This window comes from Chrysemys picta, chromosome 24 (genome assembly GCF_011386835.1).
Source record: "Chrysemys picta bellii isolate R12L10 chromosome 24, ASM1138683v2, whole genome shotgun sequence".
Taxonomy (NCBI): Eukaryota; Metazoa; Chordata; order Testudines; family Emydidae; genus Chrysemys; species Chrysemys picta.
Genome location: NC_088814.1, coordinates 11,678,374 through 11,696,247, shown reverse-complemented (window position 1 = coordinate 11,696,247; position 17,874 = coordinate 11,678,374). Strand labels below are relative to the sequence as shown.

Below are 17,874 nucleotides of genomic sequence, written 5' to 3'. Positions count from 1 at the left end.
CCCACTGAAATCAATCGGTGCTTTGGCATTGGCATCAATGGGGATCAGGAGTCTACCCCACACTGTAATGACTACTGGGATGCTATGGATAGGGGCAGGAATCTATTAATCTTCCTTGCCAGTCCCGCTCCAAGGGGACATTCTGCCAGCTGGGGCTCCTGGGAGCACACTGGCCAGGCCCTCTTTCCCACTGCCACACGCTCTAGGCTGGGCAAAATGCCACCACTGCAGCATCTGTACAACATCCAGGAACTGGCCCTAGGCAGGGCGAACCCATGGTGAGTCAGAGGGGCTGTGTTTCTGGCTGCTTTGTGCCACTTGGAGCAGTACAAAGTAGCCGAGCAGAGCCAGGCCTCCAGTGGGATAAATCATGTCTCTCTGTCGTACTGAGTGACAGGAAGAGTGACAGGAAGCAACATAATAATAATGCCTAGCTCTCATCTAGCACTTTCCATCAGTAGATATGAAAGCACTTCACATGGGGGGGGGAGTCAGTATTATTACCCCCATTTTATCACGGGGGAAACTGAGGCACGGGGAGGGGTACTGACTTGCCCAGGATCACCCAGGAAGTCAGCAGTAGAGCGAGGGTGAGAATTCAACTCTCCTGAGTGCCAGGTCAATGCGCATGCCACTAGCCAGCCTGGCTCCCTTCACAAGCAAGGGCTTTTAAAGATGAACCGTTGGCACGTACACAGCTCCTTCCAAGTACCGAGCTCGATCCCGCAGCCCTGGCTCACTGTGGAGGCTGCAGACGTCACCATTGAAATGCAGACACCATCCAGCGCCCGGTGGGAGGCACCAGAGCAAACCCTTGTGGTCCTGAAAAGTACCCTGGGGAGCCCACCCACCACATCAGGGCTTCCAGGTCCCACCTGAGATGATGGGGCTACTGTCCTACCGACAAAACAAGAGCCTAAGGCATCAGCCCAACCACACGCGGTCTGGTCCGTTCCACGCAGACTGACCTGGCATGTGGACCATTTTGCAGTTGCAGTTTTCCACAATGTAGCGGGTTTCACAGTCAATCCTGCAAGCCGTGATACTGTAAACAGGGAAAAAGTCTAACCCCACATCCGACGAGCGACACTCGCCCCACGGAGGGGGCAGGTAGGTCAGCTGCAAGAGACAGAAAGAGCCGGCTGTTAGTAGATCACAGGCATCAGCCACAGCGTAGAAGGCGCTTGGGGGAAGATGTGTGAAGGGGAAGCTTTGCTCTTTAACAGATCCTGGTGGCGAGCAAGGCGCTACGTGTGTGTGTCTCTCTCATTGTGTCGGGCCCTTCGAGATAGAGGAGCCCTGCTGGGTGAAGGACGAGAGCAGGACTGTAATAGCACAATGGCTGTGTTAAGTGGGGACTGAGCGGGAGGCCGACACAGCAGCTAGCCAATGTTAGGAGCATGCACAGTCACTGATGGAGTTTTGTACTGCTAAAGGGGAGTGGGACTTGGGGACTCCACTCTGCTCTGCCAGGGAAGAGACCTAAGTGTAGTGACACATCACAAACCAGAACAGGCAGGCAGGCCTTGGCAGGCAGATCTCCCTTGCTGTGGTGCGGAAGAAACTGGTAGGTTCCCAGAAAAAAACACACAACCAGCCTAGGAAGAATTTCCCCAAGAATGGTTTGCTTCGGCGATGCCATTTAGCAGTGGGGGAGCAGAGCTGCCTGGGACTCAGGTAAAAGGCAGCGGACTGCGTTTGCCAAGGTGACTAGAGAGTCTTGGCGCCTCGTGTTTTGGGTGCCCAATTTGAGACCTTTTTAGGGCAGCCAGAGTCACTCATCCCCTTTGACAATGCAGGCCAACAGCCATGCAGCGGTGGGATGAGGTAGGCAAATTCGAACAGCTCCAGATGGGGTCCTGAACCCCACGTGGGAGGCACTGGGAGCTGTGCTTTAGGGAGGCAGTGTGTGTTGGCGCAGGACTCAGGAGGCCTGGATTCTACCCCTGGCCTTGCCACTGCTTTGTTAGGTGACCTTAGACAAGTCACTCTCCCTCACCCCTGAACCCCCCCCCCCTTGTGTTTCAGTTTCCCCATCTGTGACCTGGGGATAATGATACTCCCCTGCTCTGCGATCAAGGAATGAACAAACTCTCTCCGAGACAGGAGTTGTTATTATTCCCACCGAAGAGAACAGCTCTGTTATTTTGAAACTGTCCAGCGATTCTGAGTGTCTCAGCTTTTGGGGTAAGGCAAGTCGGGTCTGATTCACCGAGGCGCTGAGCTCCCGCAGCTGCCACTGATACCGCACGGCGCCGGGGCCGCCCAGCAGCTTCTGAGAGCCAAATCAGGTGACGAAGAATTCAGGTTCCCAGAATCACTGGGCGCTTTTGAAACTCCTGGCCAATCTCTTGGGGATTTGCAGCCCAACCTGCTTATAAAACACAGCCTCCTTCTGACACCCGTCCCTGTTTTGCATGAAATTAACCGGTTTTTCAGTGTCTTCAGGAGAATGTTTTTTGAGGGGAGGCTGTTTCTCTCCAGCTCAAGGGCTGTAACAGACTCACATGCTCGGTGGATCAGGCACAGGAGGGGCCCTGTGGGCACACTCAGCAGTGGGCTACAGCTCATGTATCCTGCTGTGTTTAATGGAGTGACTCCTCCCTGCCACGCCTTCTGTTGCTGGGGCCGTCCCATCTAGGGTGACCAGATTTTCAAAGTGAAAAACGGACGGCTGTCCCTGGGGCGTGTGGGGGTGGGGAATAGGGCAGCAGCGGGGGATAGTTTAGGTGGACAGTCAACCAACACCCCCGCCCCTTTCCCCTTCTTCTATGGATCTGACTCTGTACAGGAAGGGCTGGGGACGTATGGGGAGGGTGGTCTGACTGGGAGGCCTAGTGCAGGGAGTCAACCATCCTGGTTCCCCCAAGCACACCTCCTCTCTGGTTACCATCTCAGGCCTCGTGCCATGGTGCGCCTCAGGACAGAACCTGTAATTCTCCCATCCCAGACTGGGCCCGGGCTGTATCGCCCGTGATCATGCACCAGGTCCGACTTATGTCCCATTCTGGGACAATGAAAGTGATACCCAGTGACCAGACAGCCACCTTAAAGCAAGGTATCACTTCTCCAAACAAAAGCATTTCAGAGAAAACCAGATTGTAAAACAATAAACCAGACTACAGGCACGTCTAGCATACCAGGTGTCTAACCGTCTTCCACATGGAGATCCTGAGAGGTCTAAGCTACCTATAGACCCCCAGACTGCTAGGGTCCCTCTGGCAGAATCTGTTCCCTTAATCACAAACCATTTCTCTCTCAGCCTTGGGCGAGAGAATCCTTTAACAGCTGTTCCTTTGGTCACCCCCTTCACAGGAATCAAGTCCCTTTCTGGCATTTTAACCTGTTAGTTCCCAGCACTGGCAGAACAAGGCTTGTAGCTTGTTGGAGACAAGATATAGGATCTTCGAAGCTAAACAGCTTCTTGTATTTGGCGCCCAAGAGTTTGTTCAGAAGTTGCTTATCTGGATCCAGATAAGCTTTCCTGCTTTCCTCCCCTCCCCCTTATTAAGCTAGAACAACACATTCACACAGGAAACTCTTATAACCCAATAGACAATAACTTCCCCTCATGGATCAGATCATTCCGTTATTACATCTCAATAGGTGATTACATAGCTGGGCCACACCCCTACTGCAGGGTTGGTCAAGTGTCACCACCTGAGAGGCCTGGGGGCTGGGGCAGCCCCTGTGGACAGTTTCACTTCCCCAGGGAGCTCCTTCAGGTGACCACTTTGCAGAGGTTACAGAAAATTCAATGAGGCACTGGGGTTGGTTACCCTGACAGGGAGCAGGGACGTCACTAGACACCCTGTTCCCATCAGCATGAGGGGAGGACTGGAAGGGCTCCCTACAGCACTGATCTCTGCTGCTCCTTCATCAAGCAGAAGCAGCGACTGTGGAGTGGTGCACAACAGCGGCTGAGTATTCTGTCTTGCCAGGTCTGGGAGCAAGGGAGTATCAAACCCAGGTCTTGTCATATTCGAGGACTGGGTAAGAATTGCAAGCACCACTTCAAATGTCAGGGGGTTTCCTGGTCCTGCTTGCAAGCTAGGGTTCTTTAGAGAAATATGAGATGATTAATAGCCAGTCAGCCTAGACTAAGATGGGTTGTGCCTCTCTGTTTTCTGGGGAGCAGCCTGTTTTGTCTCACGCTGTTTTGGGTTCTTGTGTGTTATCATTCTGATTTCTGAGAAATAAAGTTGTGTTGTGTTGCAACCTTCCAGCAAGAGTATTCTATGTTTTTATCGAATTTCTCCGATGGTGTGCCGTGAAACATGGCAGGTCTCTTGTGCAGGAGTTCAGAGCAGTAAGTAACCACAGACCCACCAGTCCCGCAGCATCACCTGGCTTTATTAACTCACTAAACTTATTGCCTCTTGGGAGAGCAGTCTGTAGTGTTTAGGTGCAATTCCTGGATGGGCTAAATTCCTGACAAAATCCTTCCTGTAGCCATAAAGATCTAGGTAAGTTTTAAAATGAATCTTTACTCCTTGTCATCATGACAGTATCTCTGGATGATAGTTGATGTTTCTTGTACAGCAGCTGTGAGATGGAAGGCAGCGTCCTGATGAATCCCGCGCTTTCGGGGTTTTGTGTCATGAGAAATTACAGATAGTACTACAAGGGGAGAGTCATGCACTGCAGTAAGCTGACAGATTCTCTCAGGTGGTTATAAATTGTATGACTCTGTGTGGATCAGAAAATGCACAGGCAGGGCCCTGCTTGGGAGAGGAGAGTGCCCATGGTATGGAATATGCCCAGAGGTCAGGATTGCATATGTCTTGAAGGAAGGAACATATTTTGGAGCGTTTAAAGCCCATAAAACCCATTTCCCAAGTGCTTTCTGGCATGCAGCTGCTTTAGATTTTGATGAAAGTGTTCCCATTTCTGCCCCTTTGGCTGATACCCGTGTTAGGGGTCAGACGGCGATTGGTATTGGACTGTGCAACCCAGTCAGTTCCAGTGGTGTGGATTTCACCTACATCTTGCACTGTTTTTTCCCCCTGGCTGTTTCCAACTGCTGCAAGAGCTCTGTGGATCCACACACCCTTTTAGGGGCCTTCACTCTTCCCTGCTCACTTCCAATCCAAGGTTTTCCTGACGGGTTAAGCAATGCTGTTTAATGCCCTAACCTAGCAAAGCACAGAACATCCTCAATTCCAATGGGATCTGAGGTTGCTCAGGACTTTGAAGGAGGCACTCAGTGTGACCCAGCAGAAAGCCCTGAATACTGAATAGGGTCTGACTCATTCCCCATGTCCATTGTGAACCTCACATTGGATTCAAGACTAGATTCTTTTCCGCAGCTCTTCATGATGTTACGTTTCAGAGCACAGCTGGACAACCCAAAGCCTGGGGAATTTCAGAGGCTACTAGGACCATGGTGACTGCTCTATTTAATTTGGTGTCATGGGCAAGTATCTCAGTGGTGGCAGATGACAGAACAAGGAGCAATGGTCTCAAGTGGCGGTGGGGGAGGTCTAGGTTGGATATTAGGAAAAACTTTTTCACTAGGAGGGTGGTGAAGCACTGGAATGGGTTCCCTAGGGAGGTGGTAGAATCTCCTTCCTTAGAGGTTTTTAAGGTCAGGCTTGACAAAGCCCTGGCTGGGATGATTTAGTTGGGGTTGGTCCTGCTTTGAGCAGGGGGTTGGACTAGATGATCTCCTGATGTCCCTTCCAGCCCTGATATTCTATGATTCTATGATGCTATCCTGAATGAGGCACTTTCCCTGGATGTACTGGCCCGATTCTGATTTCAGTTCTAGTGGTTCATCTATTAGGTATTTATTTATAGGCTCACCATTGTAGCAACTGAGCACCTGTGAGGGCAGCAGTATTATTCCCAGTTAGTAGATGGGGAAACTGAGGCCCAGAGAGGCAAAATGACTTGTCCGAGATCATGCTGCAAGTCAGTGGCAAAGCACATCCGGCTCTCCGGACTTCCAGATCATCCTTTATTGGGTTATTTCTTCCTGCTGCCCCCTGAGATCTTTGCTCTGTGCACAGAGAACAGCACACCAGGGGAATGCCGGAGATGGGGGGAGGGAGAAGCCATGTCCAGTAGGATGCTTGGCTGCTCAATTCAGTTGCTCCTGGTAGCATGAGGGCAGTAGGGTAGTGAAACGCCCACAAGCTGCAATCTTTGGCCAGGACCCTGAACACCTGTAAGAGATTTGCAAAAGTTGGCAGCTGCGTGGGTGATCCTGGCCCTGGCCTGCAGGAAATGGGGCCATTACGGAAGCTGGTGAGCACAGAGAGGGGTAAAATATAAAGGGCTCCCAGCAGAGACGAGCTGGAATGAAATTCTCTTTGTGAAAAACCCTGTGGACCGAGGAAACAAGCCGGAAACACCGAAGCAGCCGCTAAGGACAGGGAAATGGAGCTGCTGGAAAAAGCGTTACCAGCTGGAAAGGGAGCCAGCGCATTTTTTCAAGGCAGCTGGGGAAGCGGAGGATTCAGGCTGGGCAGGCCTTGGCCAGCTCTGCAATGCATCCCTGCCTTGCCCTGTAGTTCGCGGGCCTGCACAAACACAGCTCCTCCAGTGTACCTCACTTGAGATTCCCAGTCCTTCCCACCTGCTCCAGGGTCCTTGCGCAGCCCTGGCCGATCCCCTACCTAACTAAGAGGTGATTCCAGGCTACGCTCCAGCAGATTTTGGTGAGCAAATCGATTTTCCCATTTGAGCTAATGCAGGATTTGAACCCACAATTCTGGCTGTAAAAGAGCAGTATGCAAAACCCATATACTACCGAGGTTCCTCTTTAGAGAGCCTCTTTCATAGGTGGATAACAATGCATTCCAGCAAAAAAAGACTTTATTGTAAGGGCAGGTGGAATTTTAGGCTATCGGAGCATCTTTTCATCCTTTAGTTTCTCTCTGTCTTCTAATCCATCTCCCCTGCCAGCGTGTCTCTGGAGAAGGCCCAGCACACTTCTGAAAGCTCAACCACCGGAAATAATCAATAATAAGGCCTTCGCTGCACTGCAGCTAACTATCTATTCGCTTTTGAAGTGGGTAGCTCTTTTGTTCCACTTGCAATCTATAGATCGGGAAGAAAATATAAAGCCATTGCTCATAAAGTCTGGGGATGACACAAAAATTGGTGGAGTGGTAAATGCTGATAAGGTCAGGCCAGTTTCACAGAGCAAGCTCCCTCACTTGGTAAGGCGGGCTCATTTGAACAACACACGCTTTAATTAGGGTTACCATCCGTCCGTATTTCCCCGGACATGTCCGGCTTTTGCGTCTCTAAATAGCCGTCCGGGAGGAATTGGTAACAAGGTTAAAATGTCCGGGTTTTTTTCTCCCTCGCCTCCCTCCCTCCCTTCCATGCAGAGTGTGGCTGCTGATTGGGCGGCTAGGCCGATTGACCCACTCCCATTGGCCTCCAGCAGCCAGAGCCCTCCCCTGCTCCCCCCTCCCTCTCTCTGTAGTCCTCTGTAACACACAAACAGACCCACGTGGAGCCAGAATGGTAAGGGGAGTGGGGGTGGGCAGTTAGGGAGCGGGGGAGTGTTGGATGGGTCCCCAGCCTCCACCTGCCACCCCCCCTCCGTGCATCCCCCCCTCGGTGGGTCCCCCATTCCTGTCTGCCTGCTGGCTCGGCAGTACATGCAGACAACTGCTGTCTGCTGCCCCTGGGTCCTAGTGCCCCCATCCACTAATGGGAAGACAGGCTGCCCTTACCCTGCCCTTCCACCCTAGCCCTGAGCCTCTCCAACACCCCAAACCCCCCAGCCTTCATCCCCACACACCCTAGTCCTCTGCTCCATCCCTGAGCCCCCTCCTGCATCATGAACCCCTCATCCCCAGACCCACAGCCCTCACCCCTGCATCCCCTCCTATCCCCAAACTCCCTCCCAATCCCCCTCCCTCTTCCCACACACCCCCTCCTGCCCTCAAACTTCCTCCTAAAGCCTGCACCCCCTCCCTTTGCACCGCCTCTCACCCCCAAACTCCATCCCAGAGCCTGCACCCCTCACCCCCTCCTGCACACCCACCCCCTGCCCCAGCCCGGAGCCTGCACCCAGCACCCAAACTCTATCCCAGAACCTGCACCCCTCCTGCACCCTAATCCCCAGCCCAGGACCTGCACCCCAGACCTCCTCCCCCCACCCAAACCCCCTCCCAGAGCCTTAGGCAGGTGGGGTGGGGGGTTCTGGGCACCACCAAAATTTCTACAACCCTGCCACCCATGCGAGTGGATAAGGGTCAGGGCAGTCAGGGAACAGGTAGGGTCCTGGGGGGGGGCAGTTAGGGTAGGGGGTTCTCAGCAGGGGACAGTCAGGGGACAAGAAGCAGGGGGGGTTGGGGTTCTGAGGGGAGCAGTCAGGGGGTGGGAAGTGGGAGGGAGTGGATGGGGCGGGGCTAGGGCGGGGCTAGGGCGGGGCTTCCCCCCCCCCCCAGTGTCCTCTTTTTTGTTTGTGGAAATATGGTAACCCTAGCTTTAATGCAGGACATGCAAGGACACCCATCTAAGAACAAAGAATGTAGGTTACACTTACAAGATCATAGAATCATAGGACTGGAAGGGACCTCGAGAGGTCTTCTAGTAAAGTTCCCTGCCCTCATGGCAGGACTAAGCATTATCTAGACCATTCCTGACTGGTGTTTGTCTAACCTGCTCTTAAAAATCCCCAATGATGGCGATTCCACAACCTCCCTTGGCAATTTATTTCAGTGCTTAACCACCCTGACAATTAGGAAGTTTTTCCTAATGTTCAACCTAAACCTCCCTTGTTGCAATTTAAGTCCATTGCTTCTTGTCCCATCCTCAGAGGTTAAGAACAATTCTTCTCCCTCCTCCTTGTAACAACCTTTTATGTACTTGAAAACAGTTATCATGTCCCCTCTCGGTCTTCTCTTCTCCAGATGGGGGGAGGCGCTGTATTTTGGAAAGCAGTGAGAGCTGGTTTGCACTTACTACCTTTACTGGAATAGCTATGTCAGTCAGGGGTGTGAACCTAGCCAACATGGCAATGAAGACAAGCCCCCCAGGGTAGAGGCAGCTATACTGACAGAGGAGTTCTTCTGGTGGCATAGCTAATGTTGTTCAGCAAGGTGGCATTCCCATCAGCAGAAAAACGCCTCCTGTTGGCGTATGCTGTGTCTACACTAGCAGGTTGTGCCAGCAGAGACTCTGTAGCCTGGTGCTGAAAGAGATGTACGGTTCCTCGTGGAAACCAGTTGAAAGTGAGCTCCTGTGCAGTACGGCTTAGAAAGCTGACTTGATCTTTGGGTTTCTAAACAAAGTAATGTAGATGAGGAGCAGGGAGGTGGTGTTACCTCTGTATAGGGCATTAGCGAGGCCATAACTGGATCCTGCCCCCGGTTCTGGTGTTCACACTTTGAAAAGGATATTGACAAACTTGAAAAGGTTGAGAGAAAAGCTACAAGAGTGATCTGAGGTCTGGGAAAGCTGCCTTCCAGGGAGAGATGAAAGAAGCTCCATCTATTTCCTTTATCCAAGAGAAGGCGGAGAGGTCTTTTGGTCACGGTGTGTAAGTACCTCCATGGCGAAGAGATCTCTGATAGCAGAGGGCTCTTTACTTTAGCAGACAAAGGCAGAACAAGAGACAATGATTGGAAGCTGAAGCCAGACGAATTCAGACTGGAAATAAGCGAGGCTAATCAATGTCAAGTTACAATCTTGTGCCTTATTTCTACCTTCTGACTTCTCTCTCCAGATTCCCCATTGGGACTCTGCAGCAATGGAAAGAAAGCCCAGCCCCAGGGAATCTATCCTGGGTTTGACACAGAGCCCAGGGCATGCTGGGATAGCGCTTTGCTAGTTTAACTAGCGCTGTTTGCTCAGGATACCTATTCAGTGAAGCCATGATAACAAAGTCCAGCATGATGGACCTCATTGTGGGCTCTCAGCGACTTGATTTAAGGCACCCCCAGGATCCAGAGACGCACGGCTCAGTGCTCATGGGTTGCTTGACAGCCGCAAAATGAATTTCAACCACCTTCGTTAATACATTTAATTAGAGATATTAAATGCGTTCAGTAAAAGTCTCTCTGAGTCTCCATGGCAAATCTGAACAAAGCCAAAGGACTGCAGTCCTCAAATCCAGCTCTTCAGATCAATGCCTCCTTGGTGCAATGTGACAGCCTGGGATTTGGCTCATTACGAAGCCGGCTCAGGCACTGCCCAGTCCTGATGTTCTTGCTCAGTTCCTATAAAACTCTCAATATAATCAATGACCATTTTGCAAGAACTGAGCGCAAGCCACAGAACCCAGGCCAGGCTGTATTACAAGTCTCCTGTTGCAACAATCGAATACTGTCGCGTAGCAGAGAGAGCAAATGGAGAATTGCGGGTACCAGCCTGTTGACAATTCCCATCGAATCGCTTTATTTTGATTTCCAGACTGCTCAGTCTCATGCCAGGGGTGCTGGGATAAACGTGTACAGTGGGGGGGCTGAGATCCATTGAACCAAGCGGCAAACTCTGTATATGATGGAAACCACTTCAAGCCAGGGGGTGCAGCAGCCCCTCCAGCACCCCTAGGTCTAACACCTATGTCTCATGCACACCCCATAAATGACCGAGTGAAAGAAAGAACTTGTGTCCCCTGGAGTTTGTGAGACACACAGACGAGACAAAGGGCGATCTAATGACAAGCGAGTGCCACGTGGAGATAGGTAAACCAAGGAAAGGTCAACTCTGAAATAACATTGTCTCAAGGAGCGGTGTCTCTGAAGAACTCCCTCTTTCTTCTCCCAGTTCTACATGGAAAAGTGACACCATAAGAAAACGGCGCCTTCTTCCTCAACAGATCCAGCTGCAGAACATAGTCTAGGGTACTGGCTTAGAGAAAACAGCACCCTCACGCGGAATAACATCACTTTCCGAGCATGAACATACTGAGTACGCCCAACTCTGCTGAGCTTACTTAGACCACATCCCAGCCAGAGGTGACACGTTTGCTTCTGGGTTATCGGTGCCATGCTGGGGCAGGGGAAATCATTATGTTCTGTGTTTGTACAGTGCATGGCACAATGGGCGCTGGTCGATGACTGGGCTTCTAAGTACTACTGCAATATAATACGTAAATAATAATAAATAATAAAGTATTAATTATTATCATTATTTTATTATTATTTACCATGCCCTGAGCAGACCCACAGATGTGCGAAAAACAAAACTCACCTCATTCAGCCCATAAAATGTTTCTATTTCGGAGCCTAGGCCACAGTTCCCATGGCCATATCTACCTTACCCTTCTCACGGCTGGTACCTAGCAATGTTTACCATCTATCGTGTCTACTTTTAACCGCTTTGCAGTATTCTGGGGTAGAGAGCAGAAAGTAGCATCATGCTTTCTTTTTGTTTTTGAAAGCGGCCACAGTTTCGACATACTTTGCTTCAAACACAGACTATTTCTTCCTGGCACAGTGTATCGGTTGATGGAGGAAAGCTTTTTAAGGGATAATATTAATCACATTCTTGGTTTTTTAAAGGAATGCATGGGAATGGGCCATGATCCTACAGCCCTGAGGCTTGGTTCTAGTGTGCTGCTTTTAAGCACTTTCCAACACCTCTGAAAATACCAGATGTAGGCGAGAGAAATGACAGGTGGAAGTAGGATGCAGACTCTGTTGAGTGAGAAACTGCCACTATACAATCCATCAAGCACAGGCCTTGGGTACTTATAACAGGGGGTAGCCGTGTCAGTCTGTATCTACAAAAACAACAATAAGTCTGGTGGCACCTTAAAGACTAACAGATTTATGTAACATATAAAAGCCAGTAAGTGAACACTTCAATCTCCCTGGTCATTCTATTACAGATTTAAAAGTCACTATCATTGAACAAAAAAACTTCAGAAACAGACTTCAAAGAGAAACAGCAGAACTAAAATTCATTTGCAAATTTAACACCATTAATCTGGGCTTGAATAGGGACTGGGAGTGGCTGGCTCATTATAGAAGCAGTTTTTCCTCTCCTGGAATTGACACTTCCTCATCTATTATTGGGAGTGGACTACATCCACCCTGATTGAATTGGCCCTGTCAACACTGTTTCTCCACTTGCGAAGTAACTCCCTGCTCTCCATGTGTCAGTATATAATGCCTGCATCTGTAACTTTCACTCTATGCATCTGAAGAAGTGAGGTTTTTACCCATGAAAGCTTATGCCCAAATAAATCTGTTAGTCTTTAAGGTGCCACCAGACTCCTTGTTGTTTTTGTACTTATAACAGATTTCTTATGAGTTCAGAGGAAGGATAATAGCCTTGTGGTTAAGGCATGGATGGAGGACTCAGGAAACCTGGCTTTGAGCTTTGTCTCTGCCCCAGGCATCTTGGGTGAGTCTCGTTACAGGCTTAGCCAGCCAGTTTTGGGTGCTTAGAAAGCAATGGGAATTTTCAAAGCAGACTGAAAATCGGTTCTTAGTACCGTGTGCCCAAATGGTCTGTGTGCTCCCAGCTGGGGAGCTTTGGAACTGCTCCGTTATGGGAGGATCTCCAGGGTTGCTATTTTCAGCTCTGCCCCCATTGAACTCAGCAGTAAAATTGGTTTCACTGGATGGGAGCGACCCGAGGGCCTGGCGCTTTTGACAATGCTGTGCCTGGTTCAAATGTCACAGCATCTCCCAAGGTCATCAGTCCTCCCATGGGCTGTTTGGGGCCTGCTGGGACAACACAACAATGTCCTGAGAACCCTGATTTGTGGAAGAGCCTCGGGAACACACAAGGGGAGGCAGGGATTGGTCAGGGTTTTTTCCATGTGCTGTCGCAACAACTTTTCCTGTTCTGTGCCACGGAGTAAGAAGCAGTACAGGGTGAGGAAGGATAGTCCAGTGTTGAGGAGGCTACCCTGGGACTTGGGAAACCGGGGTCTGACGCTAACTCTGCCACAGACTGCTTGGGTGCCCTTGCCCACATCACTTTGCTGCTCCCTGTCTTCCATAAATGGGTTAATGGCAGGGGCCTACTGTGCTTGTGTGAACAGATACCGTAAAGACTGTCAGGTGCTAAGTCACTGCAGTAATGGGGGCCTTTGAAGAGACAGCAGGTCTGAAAGCCACCTAGCCAATGGCAGCTACCCAAGGGCTACTAGAGCCTGCCCAAGCTTCTGAAAACACGAGCCTTAACCGCCCGGTGCCTCAGTTTCCCCATGGGTTAAAGTGGGAGAATAGCCCTGACTGTGCTCATGGGGTGGGGGATTGTAAGGGTAAACCCACTGGTGAGGTGCTCAGATACTATGGGAATGAGCCCCACAGAAAAAGTCCATAAATAAACACATTTACCTGTGCTTTAGCTATGGGGCATTCTCTGAACAGAAACATAGAGGCATCAGGGTTACTGCAGGTAATTACTGCATCTGAAGAAGTGAGGTTTTTTACCCACAAAAGCTTATGCCCAAATAAATCTGTTAGTCTTTAAGGTACCACCGGACTCCTTGTTGTTTTTGTGGTTACAGACTAACACGGCTACCCCCCGATACTGCAGGTGGCTTGCCTCGTTTATGGGTAATGGATTGTTTCCCAGTCATTTCTTTCTTTAACAAGTGGATGGAGGTTTGATAGGGTTAGCCTGCATGGCTTGTTGGCTGGGTTAGGGATTGCAAACCAGCTTAATACCATCCTCTACAATGAAGACGCCTTCATCCCTTTCAAAGCACTTCAGCACCTCTCCAGGCCCCAACTATGCTCTAAGGAGACCATGACGCCCGTCTCTCATCACCACGTACACAAGATCGTCCCCAAGCCGCGGTGCCAGGACAGAAAAGGAGCCGATGTTCTGTAGCTCCTTGTGTGCCTGCTGGTCCTGATCCAAGTCTACTGACGTTTTGGGGCATCTCCCATGGGTTTATGATCAGTCCTTAATCACCCTTCTGCAGCACACACCGGCGCTTGTGTTCGGAGTCCTTCCTTCAACTCGGATCAGCATCCCCCTTGTAGTGAGCAGCAGGGCAGCCACGTGTGCGTCTCTCTAATATCAACGCCACACGCCCCAAATTCCTTCTGCAATCCCCGAGTCCCGTGACATGGAAGTAGATCAGCAGGTACATGGGAGAGGTGGAGGGAGGGCTGAGATTCCACCCGTGTGGCAAAATGCACGTCTGAAGGAGCGGTTTAAAGCGCTCGTACTCATGGGCGGCATCTGCATTAGCCACAGCCTCTGTAGGGAGAATGCGGGAGGCCAGTGCAGGCAGCAAGGGTGTTAGGATCCTGCGTTCAGAACGGGATAGAGGATAACGGTCCCGTTATTCTAAACTGCGCTATCCAGGATGGGCTCTAGCACGGGGCTCTGTTACGGACATAGTGGGTCGGTCTACACAGCAATGTAGACGGGGGCTTGTGGGGCTCAGGCTGTGGGGCTGTTCCTTTGCTGTGTAGATACCTGGGCTTGGTCTAGGACCCTGCGGGGTGGGAGGGTCCCAGAGCTCAGCGCCAGCGCGAGACCGGGAGTCTCCACAGCAATGAAACAGCCCCATAGCCCGAGCCTGAGTCAGCTATGCCTGGCCAGCCATGGGTTTTTCTTTGCTGTGTAGACAGACCCATTGTCTCTGAAAGAACGTTGCAGAAGCAGGACTCGGCTGGGTCCTGACTCCTTGAAGCTTGGAGCACACATGCTGTGGTGTGTCCTGCTCCCACGGCCCCTCCATCCCCTGCTCTGCTGGCTTGTGTTCCCTACCTGCCCCCCCCCCCCAATTACGTGCAAGTCCCCAGCCCTCCTACGTCTCCAGGCTCCCTCTCCCCACAGCTGCTCTGGGTCTCAGCAGGAGGAAGGGATGGCCCAGCCGGAAAGGGCTACCTTCACAGGCTTCTGTGCTAAATGCCTCAGGTGTTTTAAAAGACCTTCCCCATCCACAGGGATAGGTGTGGAAGGGGGGGTGTCAGAGAGGCAGCAAAAGGAGAGTCAGCCCCACATCTACCAAGCAGGCACACAGCTTCGGGGGACTCAATGCACCCCACTTCGCTTTGGGGGCCTTTCTCCTCTGCCCTTGGCATGGGGATTTTCACCCGTTCTGCCTGGCACAGTGATTCAGGCCTTTGTTGTTTCCTAGTGGTAGATTTTTAAGGCCGGAAGGGACCGTTGTGATCATACGGTCTGACTTCTGCCATAATACCCAGCTCTTGTTTAAGGTTTTTCATCCATCCTTCTGAAAGTGCTTTACAGAGGCAGTCAGTATCATGATCCCCAGATAGGGAAACTGGAGGCACCAAAAAGTGATAGGTCACCCAGTAAAAGACATGGGACTAGAACGCAGCTCCTCTGAGCATCAGCCTACGGCTCTGTCTAGCAGGCCACGCTGCCGCTGAGCAAACAGCCCTCTTGTATTAATGGAGATGAAATAAATGGTCCAAAGGTGTTAATAGAACCTAGTCTCTGTCCAACATCAAACAGTGTTAAACACGGTCTGGGGTTTGGTATACAGGGACCTCAGCCTGCTTAATACCATCACCAACACCCCATTAAAAATCCCTTTCAACCTCTTATTAAAGATACAGAAAAGAAGGAAAAACAGCTAATGCACTGGAAATGTAAATTATTCAGTAAGACTTCAGAGTGGTAGCCGTGTTAGTCTGTACCTTTCCCTTCAGCTGGGGAGAGTTTTAGAAGGAAACCCACCCCGCCGTGTCCGACTGTCTTTTGGAGATGGCGTAAAGCTGGTAATAACGGTTCTTTCGGGGAAAGGAGAAGTTAGTTGAGATGGAGGCGATGGTGGTGCTACACTTGTTCAAGTCCAGTCCCAAGACATTCCCGGTGGTGTTTGGGATTTAGCTGGAGCCAGTAGGGCAATTTTCGCCAAAAAATTTCTTTTTGGTAGAAATTTTCTGGTTTGAGTTTTCAGATGTTGGGGGTTTTGAAAACAGAAAAAGCTTGACGGAAAACAATTCTTTAAAAGTGAAAAATGTTCTGTTTCAGGTTTTCATCAAAAATCTTTGTTTTAGTGGGAAACTTAAAAATCATTTTTAACTTCCTGCCATAAATACCAGTCATTTTTAAAACACCTCTACTGCTGGGATCTGGAAATGTAACGTTGGGCTCAGTGAACGTGTTTTGCTACATATTATTCTGTCATAATATTGTTATTTATTACTAGAGTTGTCAAGTGATTAAAAAAATTAATCGTGATTAATCGTGCGATTAATAATGCTGTTAAACAATAATAGAATACCATTTATTTAAATATTGTTGGATGTTTTCTACATTTTCAAATATATTGATTTCAATTACAACAGAGAATACAAAATGTAGAGTGCTCACTTTATATTTATTTTTATTACAAATATTTGCACTGTAAAAAAAAATAGTATTTTTCACTTCCCCTATTACAAGTACTGTAGTGCAATCTCTTTATCATGAAAGTTGAACTTACAAAGGTAGAGTTATGTACAAAAAACCTGCATTCAAAAATAAAACAATGTAAAACTTTAGAGCCTACAAGTCCACACAATCCTACTCCTTGTTCAGCCAATCGCTCAGACAAACAAGTTTGGTTACATTTGTAGGAGATAATGCTGACTACTTCTTGTTTACAAAGTTACCTGAAAGTGAGAACAGACGTTCTCGTGGCACTGTTGTAGCCGGCGTCACAAGATATTTACATGCCAGATGCGCTAAAGATTCATATGTCCCTTCATGCTTCAACCACCATTCCAGAGGACATGTGTCCATGCTGACGACAGGTTCTGCTCGATAACAATCCAAAGCAGTGCAGACAGACGTGTGTTCATTTTCATCATCTGAGTCAGATGCCACCAGCAGAAGACTGATTTTATTTTTTGGTGGTTTAGGTTCTGTAGTTTCTGCATCGGAGTGTTGCTCTTTTAAGTCTTCTGAAAGCATGCTCCACACTTCATCCCTCTCAGATTTTGGAAGGCACTTCAGATTCTTAAACCTTGGGTTGAATGCTATATCTATCCTTAGAAATCTCACATTGGTACCTTCTTTGTGTTTTTTCAAATCTGCAGTGAAAGTGTTCTTAAAATGAACAACATGTGCTGGGTCATCATCCAAGACTGCTATAACATGAAATATATGGCAAAATGTGGGTAAAACAGAGCAGGGGACATACAATTCTCCCCCAAGGAGTTCAATCACAAATTTAATTAATGCATTATTTATTTTTTAACAAGCGTCATCAGCATGGAAGCATGTCCTCTGGAATGTTGGACAAAGCATGAAGGGGCATACGAATGTTTAGCATACCTGGCACGTAAATACCTTGCAATGCTGGCTACAAAAGTGCCATGTGAACGTCTGTTCTCACTTTCAGGTGACATTGTAAAAAAGAAGTGGGCAACATTATCTCCTATAAATGTAAACAAACTGGTTTCTCAGCGATTGGCTACACAAGAAGTAGGACTGAGTGGACTTGTAGGCTCTAAAGTTTTACATTGTTTTGGTTTTGAGAGCAGTTATGTAACAAAAAATCTACATTGTAAGTTGCACTTTCACGATAAAGAAATTGCACTATGGTACTTGTATGAGGTGAATAGAAAAATACGATTTCTTTTTTCATTTTTACTTTGCAAATATTTGTAATAAAAATAATATAAAGTGAGCAGTATACACTTTGTATTCTGCAGTGTAACTGAAATCAATATATTTGAAAATGTAAAAAACATCAAAACATATTTAATACATTTCAATTGGGATTCTATTGTTTAACAGTGCGATTAAAACTGCAAGTAGTCATGATTAATTTTTTAAATTACGATTAATTTTCTTGAGTTAATCGCATGAGTTAATTGCCATTAATCGACAGCCCTATTCATTACACATTTTTGGTGCCATATCTAGGCTTGAGACATTCGGGTTCTCAATAAGAGAGATCAAACCCCCTTGCTCTCCTGCAACTTTCTCAGTTGGCTTGAGAACTAAGATCCCCCTGCCACTGCTTCTCTG

The 17,874-nt window shown here is 49.0% G+C and overlaps 1 protein-coding gene across 4 annotated transcripts in view; it reads right to left on the bottom strand.

The window, feature by feature from the left end:
- Nucleotides 1-17,874, bottom strand: part of LOC101944360 (acid-sensing ion channel 2-like) — a 329,276-nt gene that overhangs the window by 54,593 nt on the left and 256,809 nt on the right. For all 4 annotated transcript variants that reach the window (XM_065577325.1, XM_065577324.1, XM_065577327.1 and 1 more), the window contains one exon: nucleotides 969-1,119. In XM_065577325.1, the coding sequence (XP_065433397.1) occupies nucleotides 969-1,119 (151 nt within the window). The remainder of the gene's footprint in view (nucleotides 1-968; nucleotides 1,120-17,874) is intronic.